This window comes from Colossoma macropomum, unplaced genomic scaffold (genome assembly GCF_904425465.1).
Source record: "Colossoma macropomum unplaced genomic scaffold, Colossoma_macropomum, whole genome shotgun sequence".
Classification (NCBI taxonomy): Eukaryota; Metazoa; Chordata; class Actinopteri; order Characiformes; family Serrasalmidae; genus Colossoma; species Colossoma macropomum.
The window spans coordinates 25283753-25309895 of record NW_023494794.1 but is presented as its reverse complement, the minus strand read 5'-3'; the positions used below and the strand labels follow the sequence as shown (position 1 = coordinate 25309895).

Below are 26143 nucleotides of genomic sequence, written 5' to 3'. Positions count from 1 at the left end.
CACACTATTAAGGGTGACATCACCAAGATTTCACCTGAACAACAGATCAAGTCTGTTCTCCATCTTTCCGTCTTTCAAACAGACTGTTCTCATCTGTGGAGATGCTATGAAGGCATACGTGTTCAATTCAAGGTGCTCCGTCTCTGCAGTGTCTCAGCTCCATCTCTGTCATTACGCTAGTTTACGTCATAGCTGCCGTAAAAATTCCTTTTTACAATCAAAAACGGTTACCAGCTACTAAAAAACGCTTCCTGCAGGCTTTCAAAAATGATGAAAACAATGATTAATGTGTGCCTGGCAGATTATGTGTTTCCTTTGATATGCTTCTTGGATGGTAATACCCCAGTGAGGTTATCAGGTTTACTCATATTACTGTCTGACTAAAACCATACTTGACGCAAGCTTTGATTCAGAGATGAGATGAGATTTGAGCTCGGCTATGTTCGACACAAAGCATACAGCACGTAAAACCTCACCGTGCGTGTAGAACGCTTCTTTGTAATGGTGAATTAATGGGATGTAAATGTTAAAACATCCTGTGTTGCACATTGAGTTTCAGTGTGCTCTATAAATACCACGGAATGATACATAATGGAAATTAGTAAGTTCTTTTTGAATATAGTAGAGAACGGCTCATTTTCTGTTGTCATTGGCTGTGTTTACATGTGAGGATTTTTGCCAATCTGACTAAATACATTCTGATTCTAGATTAAGCCTGAGGTGTTTATATTCACACTCTACTCAACAATCTAATAGAAAATCTTAGTTTACATGCTCACTACAAGTAATCAGATCCAAATTTACACAGAAGCATAGAGAACCACTTAGTGTAGACACTTAGTGTAGAATCTGGTCAGAGTGAGATGAGCAGCAGTGAGCAGTGCTTGTGTTTTTAATCACTTTAAAATGATGTCAGACTCAGGAAAACGTCCTTCACATGTCCTTATTAAAGAAGGCCGAGAGGAAGGCGTCGTGTTCTGAGACACATAAGCTGGACATCCGTCCCACCGCCATCTTTTAAAGATCAGAGCATAAACTTCGTCTCCTCTGCAGACCAGTTTCTGCTCCGCCATGTTGAACGTTATAAACCTTCACTATGACGTGACGAACATGATCAGAACGGGCTTAAACTTTCCGATAGGGAGTGTAATCAGATACGGGCGTTTACACGGATATCATTCTTCTATTTAACATTATTTACAGTATAACCCATCTTGTTCAATCAGATAGAAATTGTATTCCAAATGGCCTCAACCCGACTAGTCTATTCCAAAAGAGCTATTAGTCCAATTATTAATGTGGCTATTGTATTGCATTTAGTGTAAAAGGTTCATGTTCTTTACATTTATGGCTTATACATTGCTAATCGGGGCAGAACTTGCCTTTTAGATGTAGATGCAAGCTATATAGATTGAATTATAATTGAAAAAGTTGAACTTTTTTTGTTTTTTAAATGAATTGTTTGGCACAAAATAAAATTTACCCAATTGTCCACTTACTACAGATCAGCCAAGACATGTTTGGAAGTCATATTTTGCTCCTTTAGTTTAAAACTGGAGCTGCAAGGCTGATGCTGCTAACCCTTGAACTCAATAGTCACCCAAATAGCCCAAATCATTTCTGTAAAAATACAGTCCCATAACTTCTCTCAACCCATTCAGACTGCATCAATAAGGTCACACAGACTTGCCAATGTGGATTAGAGCACATGATGATGTAATATTAAAGACATTTATAAAAGAACTATATTACAAATAATGCTATGTTTCTGAGGCTGTGTAGTTGGTCATATAAGCTCCTGTTAGAGATGCTAACTTGAGTCTTTGGTCTTTCTCAAGTTTTGCCATAATATTCAAATGTCATATTTAATACATATTTTATTACATAGGTAGTTACATAGTTAATTACATTTACATTCAGTTTTCATTCTCTGTTGATGTTTTTTTCCATTCATTTCCTGTCATTTTTTTTTTTCTTTCTACAAAACAAAACTGCGCACACAACAATACGTTTTCATCATATTCAAATGTTAATACTATATCTCCTCTTCTACACTTTCGACAGAATTCATTCATTTGTTTAAAACAAGCTATAAGTCTTAAATGACTGTTTATCATCACCGACTTCTACTATTAAAAGTTGAGAAGTGATTTTTTGGCATTCTGCTTGCCGGATTGAATTGTTTGGCTGAAAGCCATCATATTTAGTTTACGGTATATTGTGGATATGCAGCATTTGCATTGTCATTTTTGCCTCACGGAGCTCCTCACAACCGGACGAGCTGCCACTAAAGCTTTTAGCCTCTTGTGTTTTTATTGAGGGCTGAACTTAAATCACTGAAGATAAGCTCCAGGTATTTTAAAAGGGTATAACAAGGCAAAGTTACGAGAAGAGGTATAAAGATGAAAAGCCCAGGTTAAAAGCAAAGGCCTCCAGAGATGATTTTTGCTTTGTAACCAGATGTTGGGTCAGTTCAGGGCATTTTTGGAATATCAGTGTTTCAGTGGAGCAACGGAAGCCAACATTCTTTCACACTGGTATCCAAACCACACGCTGACCTGTTTAGATCAAAACAGTCCATCGTGTCTGGGTTTTGGATGGGAACGTGCACTGGCATAATAGCCAGATGTACCAGATATCTCCCAGAAATCTTTACCATTCCGCATAAAAATAAAAACCCGTTTGATGTTTAATCAGTAACTAGCTTTGGGCTGACTTTCCCTAAGTGCCGAGCCCATACTGTCATGGTTGGCTGACCGACATGTAATGTCCAATCAGTTTCAAATTATGACACATGGCTAATTATAGGCTTATAGTCTTGATTCATTCAGCCTCCCCAGCAATAGCTTTAACATATCTAGCTCTTTTTTTTTTCTGTTGTTGTTCCCGGTATTTCAGGAAAAAACATGGATTTTCACATTCCATGATAACTTTCCAATCTTTCTTCCACCAGGAATCAGAAATCATGAGAGATTTGAAGCTTAATATTCATCTATAGCAAACTATTTATGTGCATCAACATCAATCAAAGCATGCTTTTACACCTAGCCTGTCTGGTGACTAATCAGATTTTTGTTTAATTCAGTTTATTTTGACAGGTGTAAACACTCCACCCACACTTCGCTGATTACTAAACAAGTGAGCTAAACTAACAATACCAGGTCTCAGATCACATCCAATGAATGCTGGTTCAGTTCTTTGCTAGTGGGAACAGTTTTTCATGATGCTTTGCACCAAATGAGGGAATTCAACATTGTAGCCTGTTTTCCTGATTTAGTTGCCACTTTAGAACCACATTGTCCATGATTGCTGCATTTTAACATTATACACTTTATAGAAACTCATTTTTGCGGCATGAGCTGCTGCTAATAATGGCTGATTAGCACTAGCAAAACACTTGATTTTGGCACATAGATTGATGGATGGGGGCAGCAACTTGGTTGAAACAGTTCCCAACTTGGGTTATGCACATCTAAATCTGTGTAGACTAAAACAAAGCAAGTTCTTGTTGCACTACTTTAGTATATGTTGAGCCTCATTTCTCGTTTGTGTCCATCTACTGCAGTCAGGATCCACTGTGACCATGACCTGTACAGACGGCAAGTGGAACAAGCAAGTGTCCTGCGAGCCTGTGGACTGCGGACTGCCTGACAAGTACCACGTCCACCCTGCTAACTTCCACTTCCCTGAGGGCACCACCTACGGCAAGAAGTGCACCTTCCAGTGTAGGGAACCTGCCCAGCTCGTTGGTGAGGAACTCCCACTGAGGCGCCCGATGAGTGCAAGGAATTTGTCACCTAGATAATTAAGAATGAAGTCCAGCACGATTGAATTGGAAAATGTCAACTGGTCAACCTATCAGCCACTCATGTAGTACTCAGAAGATGATTGGATGTTTAGGACTTCAGTTCACTGTTTAACATTCAGGGTGGGTGGGTGGCGGAACATGAGCGATTTTGTGTAGTCTAGTCAGCAGTTATTGGTAATTCTTTATCCTTGAACAGTTGCAAGCTAACGAATGCTAATAGACCTGTGAAGTCATGTTGTCATCCTGCAGTCGTTGTCAAAATCATTTTAGGAACAAAATGTTTTCTCTGTGGGGAAATTTTCAGAAATCATCTTGCAGTAAACAAAGCTGATTCATTTCAGACGTTTTACCTCTGAAGGAGGTCTCTAAGGAGTCAGAATACGAATGTTGTTACATGCAAGCTAACATGATGTGCCCTGAATTGACGTCATAAGACCTGCCAGAATACCCAAAGCAAACCAGCCAGCTTTGTCAAATGTGGTTATTAAGTTGCTTTGGCAGTTGTTGACTACATTTTGAGTAACTGGTGCTGTTATATAATAGTGTTGAACTATAGTAGCAGCAGTGTCATTTCAGTGTGGAGTATTAGCTTGCTAGCAGCATGTATGTAGCATTATTCCTTTTTTCAACTTCTTAATGATCTTGTATTTCAGCACAAGAAGAATAGACATAGGACAAAACATATCAATTTTGTTTACCATATGCCGCAATAAGAACATTTTGAAAATTCCATCATTTTTTTCCAAACAGAAAACCAGTTTACACTCAGAATTCCTAAAATTGGCTTAGCTGCCACTGTAGAATGGCACATTTAGAGGTCTATACTGAAACCTGAACAGTGACCAAGTTACATGTGGTTAGTTTTTTTGCGTAAGTATTAGGTTGATTAATTATGCAAGCCAATCCAGAAAAATCTTGCTAATTCTTACTGGCTAATTAACTACTGGCTGCTAAATGCTAATACTGACAACTGCTACCTGAACATCTTACCAATCTGTTTCTGTGCCTTTCCAGGCACTAATAACACCCTGACGTGTATGGAGGACGGACTTTGGTCCTTCCCTGAGGCCTTGTGTGAGCTCCGCTGTCCCGCTCCTCCTCCTGTGCCTAACGCCATGCTGATGACCAAGCGTTGCAATGAGACTGGCCTCAAAGTGGGCTCCCTCTGCAAGTACAAGTGCAAGCCTGGTTATCACGTCGCCAACAAACCCAAAAGGTACCCCCACCTGTCAGGCTCTATCTTAATTAACGCCTCTGTCTGGGAACACTCCTGAGTCAGAGTTTTATCACCACTGATGATAGAAGCAGTTATTAAGGAGTCATAAATTTGCTGTAATATAGTCTTCAGGGGCAGGCTTTAGCGTATTATTAATAGATGTTTCCAAAAGGGTCCCAGACAGGGTCGACGTACCACTTTTGCTTCCATAAATATTATGTTTGACAGCACATCCAGAATCAAGACACAATGCTATTATCAGCAAACTAGTGTACATTGTCCTGTACATATTGTACTGTTGTGGATACACTGTAAACATGTTCTGTAATGTTTATGATAATTTACAGTTTTATACGTTATCTTGTGTTGAACTCTTGGAAAACATTTACAATACAGGCAGATTATACTCTACCAAACACCTTATTGTATGGCTACTGTAATAACAAAGTACCAGAAGTGCTAATCTGAAGCAGCAAAGGATCATTGTCTTCACTGCAATTTAATATTGTTAATATTTTTAACAGTTTAATTTCATAGTGTTTTAGAAGAGCATCTGAGTTGTGTTGATATAACAACAGTAACAAGTCTATACTTAGTGATAAAGTTAAAAAAAGTAAAAATTTGTCTACTTAGCTAATGTTAATAGCCTTTTAGCTTACCTAGCACATAATAAAGCATGGGTTATTCAAGAAAATTCATGAGACTTTTATTTATTTTTTTATCATGTGTCATTATATAACATTAAATGTAGAAATATTCACTTTGTATTTTTATTTCTAAGTGATTACCACAGCTATGATAGCACTAACTGGTATCTCTATGGGATTTTCAGTGCCATGTTAGTGCCAAGCTGATGGTGTTGTACATTCACTTTCCCACATTGTGTTTAGTACTATACAGCTTGAGCTTATACACTGATAGGCAAAGCTTGTAAGACATTCATGTAACATATATTTAGTTTGTATATTTTTGTATATTGCTGCCAGAAAGTTTCTGTAAATTTACAGACTCATTTTTACAATGTACAGCATTCTTCGTTGTTCTGTACTGGTTCAGTGATGAGTTGAATTAATTCCCCTTCTTCAAAGGCGGTCGTTTAAGCGGCAGTGTACAGAGGATGGCCGGTGGCTGGAGGGTTCCTGTGAGCCGGTGACGTGTCCACCACCGCCGCCGGTCTTCCACGGCATGTACCAGTGCACCGATGGCTTCCACTTCGACAGCACATGCTGGCTCCAGTGCAATGGGGCCAATCACACGGTGAGGCCGCCGCCTCCCTGCAAGCAGGTCCGTTTTTTCCTCTCTTTATTCTGCCTGTATAAACTGTCCGTGAGTTTTCACAGTGAGGTCTTTTGAAAATATTGAATAAAACACAACACACTCTTAGCAAAACAGGCTCAATATAGTACCAAAAAAAGGAAACAAATGTGGAAATCTTATTGGTGCTGCATAGAACCATTCTTAAAAAGGTTCTTTAAAGAATCATGTATAGTGAGTTTTCTGTTAAGAACCATTTAACCATGCAAAAAACACAAACACAAAGCACTTATTGGTTTCATATGGTACAACAGAACTGTTCTGAAGAACTCATGAAGAACTATTTCTTATAATATTTCATTATTCCAGAGGTATTCTGATTAATATTGAGAACTAACAAATATAAAAATTGCAACATGCTTTTGTTATTGTTGGCAATTTTGTTGGCAAAAGGGTTAGTTTGGTTGTCCTACTAGCTACAGATTCCACTAACAAGTTCAACATTACAGCAAATCTGTAAAGGCTGTTGTTTTCCATAAAACGATGGAGGAAACTCGGTTGGTGAGGTTTTGATAGTTTGCAGTACAGTATGTGTTGTAGACTTTCTCTTTATCTCTCCCCTGCCTCGCTCCCTCTGTCTGTCCATCCTCGCCTTCATCCATCTGGTTTGATTTAAATGAAAAGAATGAGGAGGTCTGGTTTCAGAACCTGGAAAAGGAACATGATGTGTTCAGTGAATGTCTTTGTCACTCACTCTCGCACACATACGAACACTTTCTGTTGTGTGGCTGACCTTGCCAGCCGCATCTCCCCAGCACCCCTTTGATGTTTCATTATGTCAGATGACCTCACGGTGGAATTTGCAGCATGGCACAAACATAATCAAGCAATCCTCCAGATGTAATCCTGAATGTTTTCACGCACAGGTCACCGGCACCAGAAGCGCACGGCCAAAAATCCCCGCAGTATGATTCGATTAAGCCTTGCAATAATTGCACGGCATTAAATTTTCTGAGAAGCTTGGGTGCGCGTGATGAATTATGGATGGTGCCTTAATCTGCCCTTTTGATGGGTGCTGTGATAAAAGTGGTGTCGCGTTACGATATCGGGATGTTGTTACATGTCCTTTTGGCCTGTTGTTGTCGCCGCAGGGCCCGAACGCCAACGTGATCCGCTGCAGGAAGGACGGGAACTGGACTGGAGCTTTCCGGATCTGTCCGCAGCTAAAGGGCCAGTGCGCTCTGCCTCGGAACCTGAACCCCAGTGTCTTCACCAGCTGCAAAAAAGGATACGGCATAGGTGAGCTCTCCTATGGATGCATAGGGGAAATCAGGGGAATCGTAAGCAGAACATTACACAGGCAAATTTTAAAAGCTCTACACGTAGGGGTCAACCTGGAAGTGACCTAACCATGCTCTACCCACAAACGTGCTCTTGTGTGGGATATTGCTTGGACAAGCTTTACCGCACATTAGTAAAAATAATATTAGGGCTAGTGAGAAGTTGTAGCACACAACAAGGGCATAGCTATGGGTGGCTTAGGGGGCCTAGGCCCTCCCACTTGAAAACCAGATTTCCTCACATTTCTAATTCAGAATTCTAATATTGTTTTTTTTTTTACCTTAAATTAAAAAAGAAATGAATGAAGCTCTCCTTAGGTCATCACAAATTTTCCACAGATGCTATCACCATGGCAATGTTTACACACCTGCATGCCCCTGTCGGTCATGGAAATAGGCACAGAAACCAACATTAGCTCGCTCCACTGTTTCTGTGAATGCTGAGAACTAGTTCCTATAGACTGCTTATCTAGATTACCGAGTAGCAGTAGCTGACCCATGACATAAATATTGTTCACTAATGTGAGAATGTGGTTAGAACTTCACAGGCATTCATTCTAGACAAACACTTCTAGTGCTGTTAAAGTAAATGTCTGGTTAATTAGCCTTCATCTGCAGTGGTAGTTAGTAGTTTTTCAAGTTCAGTGTAAGCTAGTTAAATGTGAGGTAACAAATATTGTATGTAATATTCACAAATGTTTTTAGCTCTAATGAACCAGTGTGTTGGTGGTTGTCACTATAGAGATGTCTTTGGGCCTTAATGCTTGCTAGCTAGCCCCTCAACCTCTAAGCAGCCACCCCAGTATGAAATTCTGGCTGCACCTTTAGTGCACAACTCAGTTTTTTTGTTAAAACATGTACATGTTGAATTGTTTTCAATTTGTATATATCATCCTGGTCACACTGTTATGGTAAATGTCTCAATTTGTTGCTGTCTTAATGCTGCTAGCTAGCTAATTTAACACAGTAGCCTACGATGTTAGTTACTGTAGCATAGCTACCATTTTTCCCATCAGACTCACCATATATACTGACATTACCGCAAAATCAACACAGCATGACAATATGTTGCTATGACATACCGAAAAAGGTAAGTTACATGGTGAAATATTACTAGCCACACAAGCTATAAATGCTATGTTAGCCTGAATACATAAAAAAATGTCCAAACAGTGTAACCTTTATGCAGAATGACAAGGAATAAAGCCCTTTTTTATACTTGCAATTCATTTGTCTCTCACATAGGAGCAGAGTGTGAGGTTTCATGCAGGGACATCAACAACGATGTGGTCATTCTCCCCGACAACATGACAGCTAGCAGTGTTCTGGAGCACCACTGGATGAACCCACCCAAAGTCACGGTGTGTTTTCCTCTGTCGCCCAGGACAACACGCACACACGCACTTCACAAAAGGCCGCTTCCTCTGAGATCGTGCCGAGGGAATGTTGCACTGTGCCTCCATATCTCGAGCGTGGCACAGGCTTTCATGGGTTGTGAGTTGAGAGCTGAAATTCACCAGTGTTTCATAATTTCTAAGCATTCACCCTTTGGCCACGTCCGCACGTGTCCAGACATTTTTAAAGGCATAGTTTTTAAATAAATCTTCAAAAAGCAGCGACACCAACAGCATTTTTGGAAATCTCTCTGTCGATACGAGAACAAAAACACCCTCAAAAATGCTCGCATGAAAATGCCTGCCCAGTTAAGAATAATAATAATAATAATAATAATAATAATACCTCATAAAATTTGCCGGCAAGCACCTTAAGAAGAACACTGGAAGCAAAATAGAGCTCGGCATAGAGCTGAAGCTGAGACTTTGTACCGCCGGCATCGTTCAAAAATATCCATTCTAGAGAATGTTTTCAAAAAGCTCTGATTAAAACCAGCTGTTTATGTGGATGGGATACCAAAAACTACAGCAAAATGACATTTTCAAAAACATCCTGCGTGGACATCCATGTGCCTTAGATCTGCGTCTCTAAGAAAAAGAGAATGTAATATAATGTAGTTCATTATTAATCTGCTTGTAATTCTTGACAAAAATACAGCATAACAACTCACAAAGAAGACATCCAAACACCTCTCAACTGGACAGAAGTACATCAGAGTGATAATAGATTATACTGTAAACCATACAGTGAAAAGGGCGTTCCAGTCTAACTCTCCAGTTCAACTAGTTTTAAATGTCATTTATTGTGTTATGTTGTATTCTGTCGTGCAGCACTGTATCCTTCAGCCTCATCAGTTTGACAGTATTCACAATTCTGTGTTGTTTCTTCATCAGTGTTTTCTTGCTACAATACCCAGCATGCTTTACACAAGCACATCCATCCACACAACCACTGGGAATCCCTGTGGTGTCAGCCAATCCTGACTGTTGGCCTAGCCATTGACCTTCATATGGCAACAAAATACAGTTTTTAAATGAAATTTCATTTATTGAAGGAAAAAAAATTATCCAACAACTGTCTGAAAAAAGTAATTGCCCCCTTAATTGCTCAACCAAATTTGGTTGATAATTAGAATTCAACTAGACACGTATTCAGCCACACTGTTAGAAATAAAGGTTCTGTGCAGGTACATTTTCGTTCCTCAAGGTATAACCGATGTAAATCTACCCTCAAAGGTACAACAGTGGTTTTAAGGTCCAACTGTGAAGCTTAAATAAGTTTTTCCAGGTGAAAAGTACATATTTGTACTTTTTCTAATTATCAGCCATATTTGTACTTTTTCATAACCGAATGTTTTAAAACAGAACAATAAAATAAAAAGGAGATTATGGTACAATTATGTTCCCTGACTAAAGGTACTGAGATGCACCCTTGAGGGTACCACCCCAGTGACAAGAGGGGTACTGCCCCAGTGACAGTTTAGTACCTTTATTTCTGAGAGTGTAGGTACCGAACAAGACACCTTTTTAAACTAAAGTAAGGTATCTAGATAGCCATTTCTGTTGTTTGCATAGTCAAATTCTACCCACTGCAATATCTGAAGACAAGCTACAAGATATTTGTCTTAGCAGTGACATTTAGCTGTCAGTCTTCTTTCTGCATTCACCAGCAATTTCGTGTGAAGATCATATTGAGAGAAAAAGTTGCTGTAATTGTATTCTGAACAAAAATGTGCCATAACAATTTATTAAAGATCTTCAGACTTCTTCAACTTCACAAAGAAGAGGGGAAAAAGGGGTAAAAATACAAATGAAACATAAACGTAAGTGCTGTTGCTCTCCGCTCTCAGTGTGTGCGTGCAGGCTGCATGTTTTCAGCATTTAACTGGATGTCATAGTCGTCTACCCCAGCCCTCATTCAATTATTGTTCATTAGACGCACAGTCAGGCATGCACCAGCCTAACCAATTACCTCGCATTGGAAAAACAGAGTACCATTACAGTAATCTCTGAACTCATTTGAACCGCAACGAGGCGGAGGCCAAGTCGTAAAAGTTAAAAAGCCGTCTGTAATCACTATAATTTCAAAAATGACCCTATTACAGGCACTAATAGAACAGCTTGATATACATTTACCTGTCAGAAGTATTATATTGGTTTAGCGCTGATTGCTAGAATTGGCCATAGGCGGTTTGAAAGCTAGTCTGGGGACAGTTTTGGTTAACACCTGTCTGTATAAACTTTGGGCAGCCTTAGATGTCTTCAGACTAAGAAACAGCGATAAGACCGTAATGGAGGCGTGGTAGCGTAATGCGCCACATTGGACGGCCTGCAAACCGCCGGCCATTTAGCTTGCGCAAATGAGATTTAATCACAGAAATTCGTTAAAGCTGTTCCGAAGGCTTTTGGCAAGTTTCAGCATCAGGCCTAATATTCTGTCGTGTCCAGAAACAGCCATGTTTTTCTTCCAGTGTGATTATTTTTGTGATCCTCAGTGTTGTTTTTTTTTATTGTTGTCATTGTTATCATTATTGTTGCTGTTGTTGTATTACTCATATTCCTTTTCGATGGGAATTTGTGCCGAGTCAGCCGTTTTGGGCTGGAGAAATGAAATGACACGTTGGTGATTGATTGGTGAAATTGATCTGGCGTGTGCGGGGGGTGGTGGAGCTGGGCTGCTGGGGGAAGAAGAGCCTGAATCGATGGAGCTGAAGCGGGCCAGGGGGGTTGAGCTGAGGTGAGATCGATAGGCGCTTCGCTTCTCTTTGCAGCTCACCACCCTCGCCGCTCCGTGTCAATCGATGGCGTCTGAATTCCACGGCACCTATTCCTCGTAACGCTCCTGTGCAAGGACATGTTCAGAGGAGGCTAGCTTGTTTTTAGCGTTAGTGCCTGTGTGGACACTCTGACTGAGGCTAGCGTTCATGTGCTGTTGCTAGCATTTCACAAATTTTATTGAAATTTAGTTCATATGCAACTATATAGTGAAACGAAACAGTGGTCTTCTAGAGCCTTGGTGCAGGCCAAGTGTTTAATGGACCATACAGTGATAAACGTATACAGTGCAATTATATAAGGCAGTGTAGGATAATATGCTAATTATGATATGCCTCAAAGACAAACAAAAAACAACAGTATAGTAAATGCATAGGAAAATTCATTATGAGTCAGATAGTAAAATGAAAGCTCTTATACCAGTAAAATAGAGGAATGTGAGTAGTTTGACTGTTTGGCCTTCTGTTCATTGAAATAGGCTTATGTATGCTAATTCAGAAGGGGAGTGGCAGAAGTTATGGAGCAAGAAAACTTCTACAAAATGTATGGCAATGGCCCACCAGCCCTGGAAAAATCCATCTTGTGTTGGACATGGCCTGCTACACATATGTATATATGTACATATATACATACATACATCATCTAAACCGCTTATCCTTCTGGGTCACGGTGGGGTGCTGGAGCCTATCCCAGCTGTCATTGTGCGGAAGGCAGGATACACCCTGGACAGGTCGCCAGTCCATCGCAGGGCATACATATATATATATATATATATATATATATATATATATATAATTTATTAATTTCAAAAATTACTTCATGTAGTAACAAGCAATTGAACTAGTTTTATTCAACCTAAAAAACTAAATTGATTGAAAGAATCATCCATTCAAAGTATTTATTTAGGTTGAATTAAACTAATTGCTTTACTTGTCACCACAGGAAGTCATTTTTTTAGGTGGATCTGACGAGCCATTTTTTATATGATATATATATATATATATATATATATATAAACATTACTCAACTCCAATCTTCAAAGGCATTATTAACAAACATCAGTTACTCACCGCCACCCTCTAAAGGCATTATTAATAAGCATCAATTAAACAAGCATTACACACCACCGCCCCCTAAAGTTGCTTTTTTTAACAAACATCAAACAAACATTACTCACCTTTGCCCTCTAAAGGTGTATTAACCGACATCAAATAACCAAATGTTATCAGAGATGTTATAAAGAAAGAGACCAGTCATTGGTTGAAATGTGAATGGGAAGCTAGTAACCCTCAACATGGCCTCTGTTTAAAGAGAAAATCCCACCCTTCAATAAAATCAGCTTTATATTTAAGCTATGAGCAGGAAAAGCCCCCCGTCACTGTGAAGATCTGTGTAAGTGGAAAAAAGATGTTTTTTTGTTTGTAAACTAGACAAATGCTACAATCTATTTATGAGTTTTTTGTCAGCATTTACCAGCAATTTCGACATAGTAGTGCAGTGGGTAGCCCTGTCACCTCACAGCAGGAAGGGCCTGGGTACTGGGTTCGATTCCCTGACCAGGCAACCAGGATCTTTCCTGTGTGGAGTTCTGTGTGCATGTTCTCCGGGTACTCCGATTTACTCCCACAGTCCGAAGACATGCAGTCAGGCAAATTGGAGATGTTAAATTGCCCCTAGTGCGAGTGTGTGTGTGAGTGTATATGCCTGTGTGTCTGTGATGGACTGACGACTTGACCAGGGAGTTTCCTGCCTTCTGCCCAATGAGTGCCGGGATAGGCTTCAGCCCCTCTTGCAATCCAGAAGGATAAGTGGCTTAGATAGTGTGTGTGTGTGTGTGTGTGTGTGTGTGTGTGTGTGTGTGTGTGTGTGTGGGTGTGGTTTCTTCCCATTCAAAGACAGGAGTCTGGTCTTGTATTGCTGGAAATAATTGCCCACAGCATTGCAAAGATGGCCGCCACTTGAGCAAACTTTCCTATAAGGACTTTGATGTTATTCACTGCTGCTCTATAAAGGTGTTATTAACCCCTTAGAATCCCAGGCTGCTTACCTACTAAGGTGTATTATTTAGTAACTTATTTAGTAACTACAGGGGCTTTAAAGCAAACTGGTTGAGCTATTCTTAGGTTATAGACGTGTAATAAAACCTTGTGTCTGCCAGTGGGTCCAGGCCTTATAAGGGGTTAATAAACATCAAATAACAAACATTACTCATCTTTGCCCTGCATTGGTATTATAGCAATAGTCAGTATTGTGAACCCATAATGCCCATAATGTGTCTCAGTTAATGTGTTTCTTTTATTTACATTTATTGGCCTCAGTCCAACATATGAATGCAATTCAATTCCCAATCTGTTTGTTGCCACATAAACATATGTGAAAACAACTGTGGAGCATTACTGCAGTCAGCTGAAGTAACTGCAATCAAGCAGTTATGTAATATTTGTAATATACCCATGGGAAAGGTTGCTGGGTGTAGCCAACAATATTCAACAGTAAAGCCTTGCTTCACTGAGGCTATACTGATGATCCTCATGAGGGTCCTATAGATCTAATATTCTTAAAAACACATAACATTTGATAAAGTCATTTTTTAAATATGTTACATTGCAATATCCACATGGAAGTTGTCGAAAGAAAACCTCATATCTCCAAAATTATAACTTTACAGGAGAAGGAAAAAATCTACTTTACTTTTAATGTAAGTCAATGGAACCAGACTTTTTTCCAAGTAATTTTGGGCCAGGTTTGGGTCATTCTGGTTTCTTTTGGTCCATTCATCATGAAATTTACACACAATGTAAAGCGCAACTGGCATTTTCAAATGATGTCAAAACCTAAAAAACGTCAAAAATGGAGATACAAGGGTTTTCTTCCGACACTGGTGATATTTTCCATGCACATACCTGCCACTGCTGACACATACTTAGCTTAGAAGCTCAAGCTTAGAAGCTTGAGACTTCGTCTACATGGATTATAATATGTTGTCAAATATTGGTTGGAAATATCGTTTAAATCTAAACATCTGCCTGATATCTGCCAAAACCCGATATGGTTCCGATATCATTGTGCACCCCTAATCATTACTGTTGTATTACTCATATTTCTTTTCGATGGCAGTTTGTGATGAGTCAGCTGTTTTGTCCTGGAGAAATGAAACGACACGGTGGTGATTGATTGGAGAAACTGATCCCACTTGTGTGCGGGGGGCTAGTGGAGGTCTGTAGTGGAATATTAGCTAGCATGTTAGTGGGGTGTAGTCAGCAAGGTTCAACAGATGATGTTCTCACTTCACGAGGCTGTTCTGGAAGATCTTACAGTCTGCTAGAAGCTTCTCTGCAGAAACCAGCAACAGTCCTGCAGACCAGTCCTGGAATCCAGTCACAGTTTGGGCCTTTTTTTTTGCTGACTTGTGCTATTTTGGCCCCCTTAATCAGTAATCATGATGAATCACCCTCAGGAGTGATTTGTTTCAGGTTCCTCTGCTGACCTACTTAGAATGCCTACTCCTTTTTCTTACTTATTAGCCTCCCTGATATCAGCAAAACTCTAGCGCACTTTGCTGATATGCAGATATTAGCGAGCGCTCGGCAGAGCCTTTACGTAATGCAGGAGTGGACGGAGGGGCCGAGGTGATTGTTCATGCCGGGCTCTGCTGGAGGGGAGGGCTAATATTAACCTCTAATTAATAGACCCAACCTTTATTAAAAGGGATAAGAGCTAAATTTGATAGCAGGGACATGGGGAATGATGCAATGGCCAGATAGAGCAGAGGCTTAAATGGAGGGCCACATGTTAGGGCTGATTGGATTTAGGGCCATGTTGATGGTTAAGGAGATGATGTAATGCAGGGTAGAGGCTGGAGAGACGAGGATACAGTCCAGTTTGGATGCGACAAGGCTAATAAAGCTAACAAATAATAGAAGTTTATGATTACAGATTAGCATTGTGGCAAGTGCATAACACATTTGCCTCAATCTGTGTGGAGTTCTAATTCAAATTCAAATTGACTTGTTTATATGGATATTATATGATATCATTATTCATAAAATGGAGAAACATATGGACAAAAGTTACGCTCTAAGATGACTGTTTTTAGATGTGACTGAGTTTTGATCATCTCCAGAGCAAAACTGAAAGAATAAACTATATTATCACCATGTCATTCTAAGATAATCATAATACTTGTTGACATACAAATGTATTTTCTGGGTATGCACCATATGTCGTTCAGAGTGGTTTGATGTGAAATGGTTCATTGTGGAGAAACTTACTCTGATTTCTTTACAGTGGTTGTGATAGGAACCAGGGGTCACCATGACTACAACACAAATATAGCCATTTTATTTACTATCCAAAACCCCCCCGGTGAGCCTACACATGTCTTCTGAGTTTAATGTAAAATAAAGTTTATGATTATGAAATAGTGGAACTTTTCTTTGCAGACCATTTTGCCTCACAATGCCTGGCTTGTACCTCCCTGCAATAAATAGAAGGCCCATAGTATATATCTCAAAACTATCGTTTAATAATGTCACACACATCAGTCAGTGTATTCATAACCATTTCATGTAATAACTGTATGTGAAGGAGCTTTTAGGGGCATTAAACTCAGACATCTGGTTCCTATCACCACCACTGTGAACAATTATGACTCTCACGAATGTAGCATTTCACAATAAACCACTCTGAATTCCTTGTTTACATCGTTTTAGGTTTTTAGGTACTTTAATTAGGCACAAATTGTACTTCAATTAAGGTGTTCTTGCCATTTATTCCAGTCTGACCATTCTTATAAAGTTTGAATTGCCATGAGTTGGTTGGATATGTATTTAATCCAGGACCATGTATGAAAGTGCCTTATATTTGATTTGACTAGATCTGACAAGATCAGATATATACCATTTTCTCCTCATATCAAAAATAGACGTTTGCTTATTTGCACTGGAGATAAAAGACAAAAGTACCATTTCTGAAAACAATAGTATCGGTCATTTTAAAGCTTGACTTTTGTCCATAGTTTTATCTATGTTTATAGATAACAGTGAGTGCATTTATATGCACTTAATAATCCGATATCTGCAGAAAATCAGATTTCGTCAGTAATCCGATCAACACGTTTACATGCACTTGAGTGATCAGATAATGGGAAACTCTGGGTCTACATGAGTCAGGCAGTAATCGGATTTCTGCTTTGCAACCAGCCAAATAACTCACAGAAGAAGACATGACATCCACCATCTGATCTCGTGCAGACTGAGAAATCCGAAAGAAATCAGAGTAAGAGTTCACATGCACTGAGAAATCTGATTACTGAGATAAAATCCAGCTCTTTTTATCTTAATTGGATTTCTAGATCGAAGTATGGTGTTTATGTGATCATTTGAATAATCGGATAACTGCAGAAATCCAATTATGATCAGATTATTGAGTGCATGTAAACACACTCATTGTGTCAAACAGTCAGAAACCACATAAGCGAATCTCTTTCTCAGTTTGAGGCATGAGTGTGCTGCATCATGCTAATTTGTGGTCATTAGCTTTCATTACTTGTTAGCTGCATTAGCCTCGAAGCTCCAGTGCAGAACTAAAGAGGCAAAACATGTTTTGGCAGATCGACTACATTCAGGGTAAAATGAACAAATTGCATTTTGTATTGAGAGTAAAAGCTTTCATGGAGTGAAATTAAAGAGACACTCTGGCCAAATGAAAGAGAGAGCCTGGCAAATGGAAAATCTGTTGTAAGCATGCTTACTCACATCCTCTAGAAGTCTCTAGAGTGAGAATTTCTGACTTTAAACCCACCTTCTGATGATTTTTTGAGAAACTATAACTGCTTTGAGGTGGATTTTTGTGGTTGAAGAGTTTTAATTTGTTTTGGATTCATTTATTTTGTTTATTTTTTTGATAACTAGCGAACAGAAGAAAGCCAGATAGCTAATGTTACTGCTAGGAGGCTAAATATGTTATCCCAGCTGTCTTCAAATCATCATTAAAATGGAGAGAATGCATTTCTCAAATGACACAAATGCATTGTGAGATGAGGAGAACCAAAAGCTAACAGCAAGTTAGCCAGGTTGCTACCTGGCTATCTAGATACCCTCTCAGTTTGGCTTCTTCTCTATGAAGGGGTATAAATTTATCTCTCGATTGGTTGACACCACAGGTTGTATGATGTATTTTGCTTAATGCATGCTGGGTATTGTAGTTAAAGAACACAGATGAATCAGCTGGTGAGGCTGAGGGGTGTAATGCTGACCTGTAATGCTGAAGATTACATAACATGACAAATAACATATTAAACGCAGTGCACCTGTTGAGTGTGCACGACTGCACCAAGCTTCTGCTGCGCTTGTATCGTTTGGAAGGACATCATAGTCATACCTTCCCACAGCAGGTGAAGTGCTGATTGCTCCCTGATCCACGTGTAAGTGATGCTCTGCCCATCAGTCACAGCTGTCCTCAAACGCTCCACTGTTTTTGCTCCTCATCCCTGCTCTGATCATTTATTCCCCACCTTTTTTCCCATTGATTTGCTGATGCTACGAAATGTAAAATACCTTAGGTTGCAGTGGTGGCTAAGCGAGAGGGAAAAGTGAGGAGGCTGTGTGCGTGTGTGTGACCAGTATAGCTGTATAACTGACATAAATCTGGCCACTAGAAGAGGACTGCCTGACCTCTGGGCTTCTCATGCTGATTTTGTCCTAATAACACTTAGCCTACACAAACTCACATGTCATGAGGTAATAAACTGGGCAATTATATAATCATAATTATAATTCGGAGACCTGTAAAATAGTTATTTCACAAGAAAACAGAAGATATCTGTTCACAGTGTACACCACTGTACATACTAGAAATGAAGTGATTTTGCTGCAGAATATTAAAGTAAGTAATGAGTAGCAAAATTATCAGAGATATCAGTCAAATTTGATCCTAAACCAAAATTAAACTCATTGTAAAATGGTCATTTTAAAAATAGTATGCCAAAAATGAAAGCATTTCAGTCTAGGATGTCACATTTTGTACATACTAAAATGAATGTGATTTTACTATAGTAATAATTGAAATCTTAGCATATCTTACCTAAATTATACCTGTATTATCTATGAAAACCTTTCGACTACATTGAGGTGTTGCTTCTGAATTTCTAGGCAATAATCCTTCCTCATTTCTCAATTTTTCAATTTTTCAATTTCAATTTTCTGAAATGCATCAGTCCCTTTTCCAGCAGAACAATTACTACAACATGATACTGCCACCCCCATGCTTCACAGTTGGGAGGGTGTTCTTTGGATTACAAGTCATTTTCCTCTATACATAGCACTGATTATTTTGTCCAAACAGTTCAGTTTTTTGTTTCATCTGACCAGAGAACACCCCAGCAAAAGACAAGGTCTTTGACCTGGTCATCTGCAACCTTCAGTCTACCTTTTTATGCTAGTCTTGTGGTAGGGTAGGGGCTTCTTCTTGCACAGCAGCCTTCCAGGCCATGATGATATAGGACACTCTTAAATGGATGTAGATGATCAGGTACCTGGTGCCTCCAATTGCTTCACCAGTTCTTTTGTTGTTGTCTTGGGGTCCAGTTGAACCTTTTGGACCAAAGTTAGCTCAGCCCTGGGAGTTAATTTGTGCCTTCTTCCTGACTGCAGTGTCTGTGTGGTCCCAAAATTTTTTATATTTGATTATACAGTTGTTTGTACAAATGCTTGTGGTACATTCGGTTATTTGCAAATTGCTCCTAAGGAGGAACTGGACTTGTGGAGGTCCACAGTGTTTTTTCTGAGGTCTTGGCTGAGTTGCTCGGATTTTCCTGTGGTATCAAGGGCAAAAAGGCACTGGCTTTAAAAGTCGGCCTGAAGGTAGCTACAGGTGTGCACCCAACCTACTGCTAATCAAGACAGCCAATCAGAAGCATCAAAAAGTCATTACATCAATTTCTGGAATCTTCCATACTATTTAAAATAAACAAAGACAGTAAGACTGGTATTTTGACCAGTTGGTAGTCTGATATAGCAAATTAAAGCTGAAATAATTCTGATTGATTTAAAATGACCACTGATCTGAGCAAAAAAGATGCCCTATCTGGCTTGCCAATAGAAATGTGTGGTAACATAAGTTGTGCAAAGTACTCACACTGGACCAGGGGTCAAAAAGACTGAATATGGACATATATGGACACCAGCCCTTCAGGACCCGAGTTTGGCCTGGCTGCGAAGCTAAACCATCACTGCCTATCTGACCTATCTACATCTAAATTTACATTTACACCACTTAGCAGACACTTTCATCCAGAACTGCTTACAGAAGTGCTTTGTTGTCTAGTTGGAAAACTTATCCTTAAGCCATTGCTAATTTCCTACAATGGATATAGTGTTTTGGACTTGTAGTAGCATGGTACCGTGCTTACAGAAACCATTTGAAGTTTCGGGCAGACGTCATGGGATCTGTTGCTACAACACCTGCTATACTGAGTGCATCTCTATAACAACCTTCTTAATGGCCTTCCATAGCTGCAGGGTGAGCGGGTGAGCACGCAGGAAACAGCTATAATTTATGTGCTCTAACCAACGTAATGATCCGTGTTATGAAGAAGGTAAAGTTTCACAAGGTGCTGGACTTGGATTGTTTCCTATTTCTCAATTTGGCTCAGGGAAGACCTTTTTTCCCTTTTTCTTTTCTGCAAGCGCTCCTCATGCCGAAGGTTTGTTGTGATTGACTGGGGGATCGAGTGACGCTAGCTCACTTTCTGCTGATGTTGTTGTTCTTATTGTCCTGTGACGAACAGCATTTAAAGAGCCAACAACTCTAAGCCAGACTAAATAAAAAAAAAAAACCCTCAGTAGCTATAAAAACCACTTCAGCATCGCTGATTTGTCGGAATTCAAATCACGTAAAAAAAGGACTCGTAAAAAGGATTTGAAATGGTTAAGGTTAGGATATGTAGCCATAGCTTCTAAAAACTTCGTATAAAATTGCTCATTGTAATTCTTATAGTTTATACAGTGTTTCACCCTTATAACTGTTGTTTGTGACACTATTTAATGTAATTACATGGGTGTAATCATGAATTACATAGTTTATTACATAATGAATTACGTTGACATGCAATTTACATTCTGCATTAACAAGTTTGAGTCCGCACTTCAGTTTTTTTCCACTTTTTTCATCTATATCTGTATCTGTGTTTTTGATTTAACTGATCTGTGGCCACTTGCTTAAAACAGCTTAAATATTTACCTCAAATCATATGATGAAACGGCAAATTTACAGCTGTAAATGCAAACTTAAGTTCTGTGACTGTCAAAAACTTTAAACTGATGCTGAAATGTAACCATGTTACAGAAACATCCTAACTCTGAAATATTTTCTCTTTAGTCACCATGACAACTTCAGTTATAACTGACTTTAGGGCAGTAGTTATTACACAATAACAGTTCTGTATCTTATCCTAACACCAGATAAGAAAACAGTATTGCAGAATAGCTACTACTGTCCTACGTTTAGGACAACCCCAATGTCTATTTCTGTCATTTTTAGGCAACTGTGACAGGCAGCATAGTTTATTATATCTATATGTGACAGAATGACTTTACATTTATTTATATTACATTTATTTGCTACATAAGTAATATGATTCAACAAAGCCAATATCAATAGTGAGCTCCAGCTATCTCAACTGCAGCCTCAATGAGCTTACATGCTCGCTTGAATCACAGGGAATCCAACAATAAAGGCAGCATGGAGCTTCTTTTACACAGGGATAGGAAGCATAGCAGCTCACAGATTCTGCATGCTTATCCACTTTACTGTGACCAGCATGGAAATGCATGCTTACCAACTTTTCTTAAGAAATATTTTAAAGCAGACAAACACTATAAATGTGCTGCTGGCGAGATGTTTAGTTTCATTGGATTAATAAGAGCCTCAGAAGCCCAGAGCTCAGTTGTATTTGTTTTCTTCCCACAGCATATAGTGTGCACCATGGGTCTGAAGTGGTACCCCCATCCTGAGATCCTCCACTGCATCCGAGGCTGTGAGGTAAGCTCCTCCGGACACATCCACCCAAATGCCTCTCCTTCCTTTTTTCTCCTCTCCCTCACCCGCCGCTGCTCTTGCCTTGACCTCCGTTTGCAGAGGCCCAAGAAGACTAATGAAGATTATGAAGATGTAACGGAGCTCTACACTAAAGTCAGTACTCGTTTGAATGGCTGTGTCGTTGCAATGATGTACAGTGTTTGTGCATCTTTTTTTCAGTTTACTTGTCACTGTTTTGGTTTTGTTTACTTTAATGTAGTATTTTTGTTTCTGTACAGACATAGTGACCAATACATTTTTATGCATATACAGTACTGTGCAGTTTGTTTATTTGTTTCATTTCCAGTCGAAACAGCCATTACGTTTAAGTAATTAATTTGTCAGGAGATGTTTCTGAGGAAATTAGATAGAAGATAATGCACTTGCATACGAAGAAATGAAAAATTAGCAGTTTCCAAAATGAGGTAAAAAAATTATGAGCTACAGAGAAAATGGGACTCCTAACAACCACCTGGAAGACTTGTTAGACACCAACACTGCCCCCATCAGATAAACAGCACTTAAAGCTTTCCTCTTTGAGAGAGAGGAGAAAATCAAGCTGCTTCAGATCTGAAAACATCCACAGGTGTTTCTGTCCATCCTTCCACTGTGAGAAGACGACTCAGCGCTGTGGGTCTGAAAGGATGTGTAGCTGTCAAGAAGAACCTCACTGAGAAAAGGAGACGGACACACCAAACAAAGAAGCTGATCAATGGACTGACCACCCCGGAGTCCAGACCTCAACACCACTGAATGTGTTTGATTACTTCAGAAAATGATCAACCAACTTTTAAGACTGAACTTTGGAGGTGTGGAAAAATATTCCTGTAGATTTATTTGAGAAACTGAAAGTGGGTCTCCTGAAAAGAATAAAGGGAAAGAGTGGACACACTAAATACTGCAAATATTATATTTAGTTGTTGAGGCTTGTGTGTGATTTTGTGTTAAATATATATGTCTTAATAGCTGTTTTGACTGGAAATTAGTGGAATTAATTATCCTTGTATGCAATACTGTATGCATATGCATCTTTCTAAAAGCTTTCGAAAGCTATAAATGTATTGCTCTGATTTTTTCCCTTACTGCCCCCTAAATGTCCTTCCCAATGTCTCTTCCACTTGGCAGGAACACTTTATTGGTTTAAAGATCTGCTGTGCCTAATTTTGATGTCACACAAGTTGGCACTAGGAAGAATTGTGTATTTTTGTTGACAGTCTCTACAAACACAGAGGAGCTTTGGGAAGCCATGCGCACGACTTGGCTAAGTTTGGGCTGAAAGGAGAAAGAGAGCCAGCCATGAGTTGAGATTGGGCAGGGATTGTCTGTTCCAGATGATGTCATTGTGTGTAAAAATGGATTAGCTGTGCAGTAGTGAAGTAACGTCAGTTTAAAACGATGGTTCGGCCAAAAAATCTAATTTGCATGATCCCCCACCCCCAACTCTGAGTGTAGTCGATCAGAAGTTTGTTTTTCTGGTTTAGTACTGAAGCTACGAGACTAATGTAGTGAACAAGTAGGCAAATGGGTAAACAAAACTCTTTAACTCTTCAAGATGATTGCAAATACTGTATATGGCTATGAGATGTACTTTTGTCCATATTACGCCCTTAACTATAGGTTTTCTGGTCTTGCGAGGGAATGGAATCTCATAACTTGTTAAACTTTTGGTGCTGGAAATCTAACTTAGGTATGCCCCCCAAAACACATCCCCAAATTTATCTACTTCATCCTTTTTTCATTTCAGTCATTTTGACCAACTTTTTGACATTCTGACCATTGGTTGGCAAATCCAGGAGACTAAGACCCAACCCCATTTTTTTATTTTTACCACTACACCTTGTTTTCGAGTGTCACCTAGTAGTGGTTGAAATCATCTCCAATGAAATGGGACCCTCAAATAAAAATAACATTACTTCATTAAGAGGCTACTATCGGCGCTCTGTAGGCGACCCTGCCAGTCTGCAGTGACAGCAGAGGAGGGTAAAGTTCAGCTCATCGCTGCTGGGCTTTAGTTACATTTGAGGCATCATATGACTTCAAAGAGGGGGGATGTGATAATTATCTGTTATTGCTCACCCCCTAATTCTTTGGTCAGCTGTTCGCCAGCTTTCCTGTTCCACCTTAAATGAAGCAGCAGTTACATTATGTCACTTCAGACGTCAGAACTGCTGAACTTTTTAAGGTGGAATGGGAAATTTAGCTAGCCAGCTACCGAGATATTCGCATACTATTAGCAGTTTTTGTGCTTGTTAAGAAGAAAAGGACCATAATACACTGAAATGACATTAAACTAAGACAATATAATGGTCATTATATACAGATAAAATTCTCACATTTGTCTTGACAGTTTTTCTTTTTTTTTTTTTCTCATAACACTCTGTTTGGAATGTGCCTTTGAAAAACCTCTGTTTAGGGGGCCTTGTGGCCCTAACACTTCACCCTACCCCTCTATCTCAACAAAAATCGGGACACCCTACCCCCTGGGCATGAATGTGCAAAACGGAGGGTTAAGGGCTAAGTGGAATGGTGAAATGGGATTGGGCCTTACAATGTAGCAATGTAGTCTTGCCCAAGGAGTCATATTGGTATAGCAACAATTTTCTTGCATAGACCTCTCTTTGCTTATGCACAAACATGTCCTTTGTAGCTACTGGCCAGGTTGGACAAGCTATAGAGAATGTGCAACACAGTTTTGCAAGACCGTAGGTTTCCATTACTCACATTAGCTACATTAGCCTTGTAGCTGTGCAATAAAGCGATACAGAATGTGCAACATAGTTTGTTCCCACCTTAACAACTCTACGCTCCCACCCCAGAGTTTCTCATGATTGTCACATATGGTATTATTATAAGTAAGTTAGTATTTATTTCTAAAGCACATTTTAACCCAAAGTGCTGTACAAGGAGAACACATTTAAAAGGATAAAAAAGAACAACAAAAATGCAGAAATGCTCAGTTTACAGACACAAAAGCTGATCAATAAAAATAGGTTTTTAATCTAGACTTAAAAGCAGCAATAGAGGGTACAGACCTAATGTCCAGGAGTAGACTGTTCCACAGAGACTGCGGCCCTGCAAGACTACAGATTTCCATTACTTGTTAGCTATATTAGCCTTGTAGCTGTGCAAAACTAAAGAAGAAGCATGTCCTTTGTAGCTACTATGCAACACAGTTTTTGTCAAAATACCTACTTAGTTTCAAACAGCTATAACAACACAGTTCATACCTCTCAAGTCTCCCGCAGTGGCAATAACACTCACACACTGGGGGATGGTCTGATAGTCTCACGCCAAACCTTTCAAATTTCATGCATTACAGAAAGCAAACTACATGAGGGATGTCTTGCAGTCATATGCTGGTACTACATCAATGTGTTGTTCAAGCAAAAGAATTTTCTCACCTTTTCCCGCCAATTGAGGAACTTTCCCTCTTTGTACAAAACTAAAGAAGCAAACGTCAGATGGCAAACATGTCTTGGCAACATTTGGGGTGAGGAGGAATGTTACATAGCACCTCTTAACTAACATTAGCCGTGCTGTGTGAATAATTTAAGAATTTGGACAAAAACTATACTGTGTGCTACAATTACTCAATATGTTAATAAGGATTGTTGCCAACATTCTGTTTTCCAACTTTGCAACAGTAACTAAGCAAAATGCATTTGTGAGTGGAGCATTGGTCAGTCAAGGTCACTTTTCAGCCATCCTAGCTTACATTGCTTCCATGATCTAACAACAGGCTTGTTGTATGTCTGACAATATGGACAAGCGCACTATCGCCCCCTACTTTGAGCTCTGCCTTCAAGAACCATTGGATTGGTTTCAAAATTTCAGTTTGCTCCCACCTTAACTAATTTACATTCCCACCCATATTTATCCCAAAGTTTCTCATGAGTGTCCCATTACGAGATCATATCTGGCCCTGCAAGACTATAGGTCTCCATTGCTTGTTAGCTACATTAGCCTACATTAGTAGCTATGCAAAACTAAAGAAGCAAACGTCAAATGCCAAACATGTCTTGGCTGATTGATTATATGTAGGGTGATGGGGGACTTTGTTGTTATTGTTGTTATATCGTTGTTATTATTTTTGGCCATCTTTCTGACTGGTCAGTGGTCACCAGCCCTGCTCCTGGAGATATACCTTTCTGCAGACTTTAGCTCCAACCATAGTCAACCTCGCCTGGTCCATTATTGACTTCAGAGGTCTTTGCTTAGCTGAATGAGGTTAGCTTTCAGGTGTTAGGCGGGTGGGAGTTGGAAGGAACACAGCTGAGGG

The 26143-nt window shown here is 39.5% G+C and overlaps 1 protein-coding gene across 2 annotated transcripts in view; it reads left to right on the top strand.

The window, feature by feature from the left end:
* Window positions 1-26143, top strand: part of pappaa (pregnancy-associated plasma protein A, pappalysin 1a) — a 136378-nt gene that overhangs the window by 96709 nt on the left and 13526 nt on the right. The window contains exons 16-21 of one of the 2 annotated variants that reach the window (XM_036580669.1): window positions 3566-3749; window positions 4823-5024; window positions 6113-6281; window positions 7430-7577; window positions 8864-8979; window positions 21757-21828. In XM_036580669.1, coding sequence (XP_036436562.1) covers window positions 3566-3749; window positions 4823-5024; window positions 6113-6281; window positions 7430-7577; window positions 8864-8979; window positions 21757-21828 — 891 coding nt within the window. Of the gene's footprint in view, window positions 1-3565; window positions 3750-4822; window positions 5025-6112; window positions 6309-7429; window positions 7578-8863; window positions 8980-21756; window positions 21829-26143 lie in introns of both variants that reach the window. The other variant, XM_036580668.1, reaches the window with a different exon arrangement.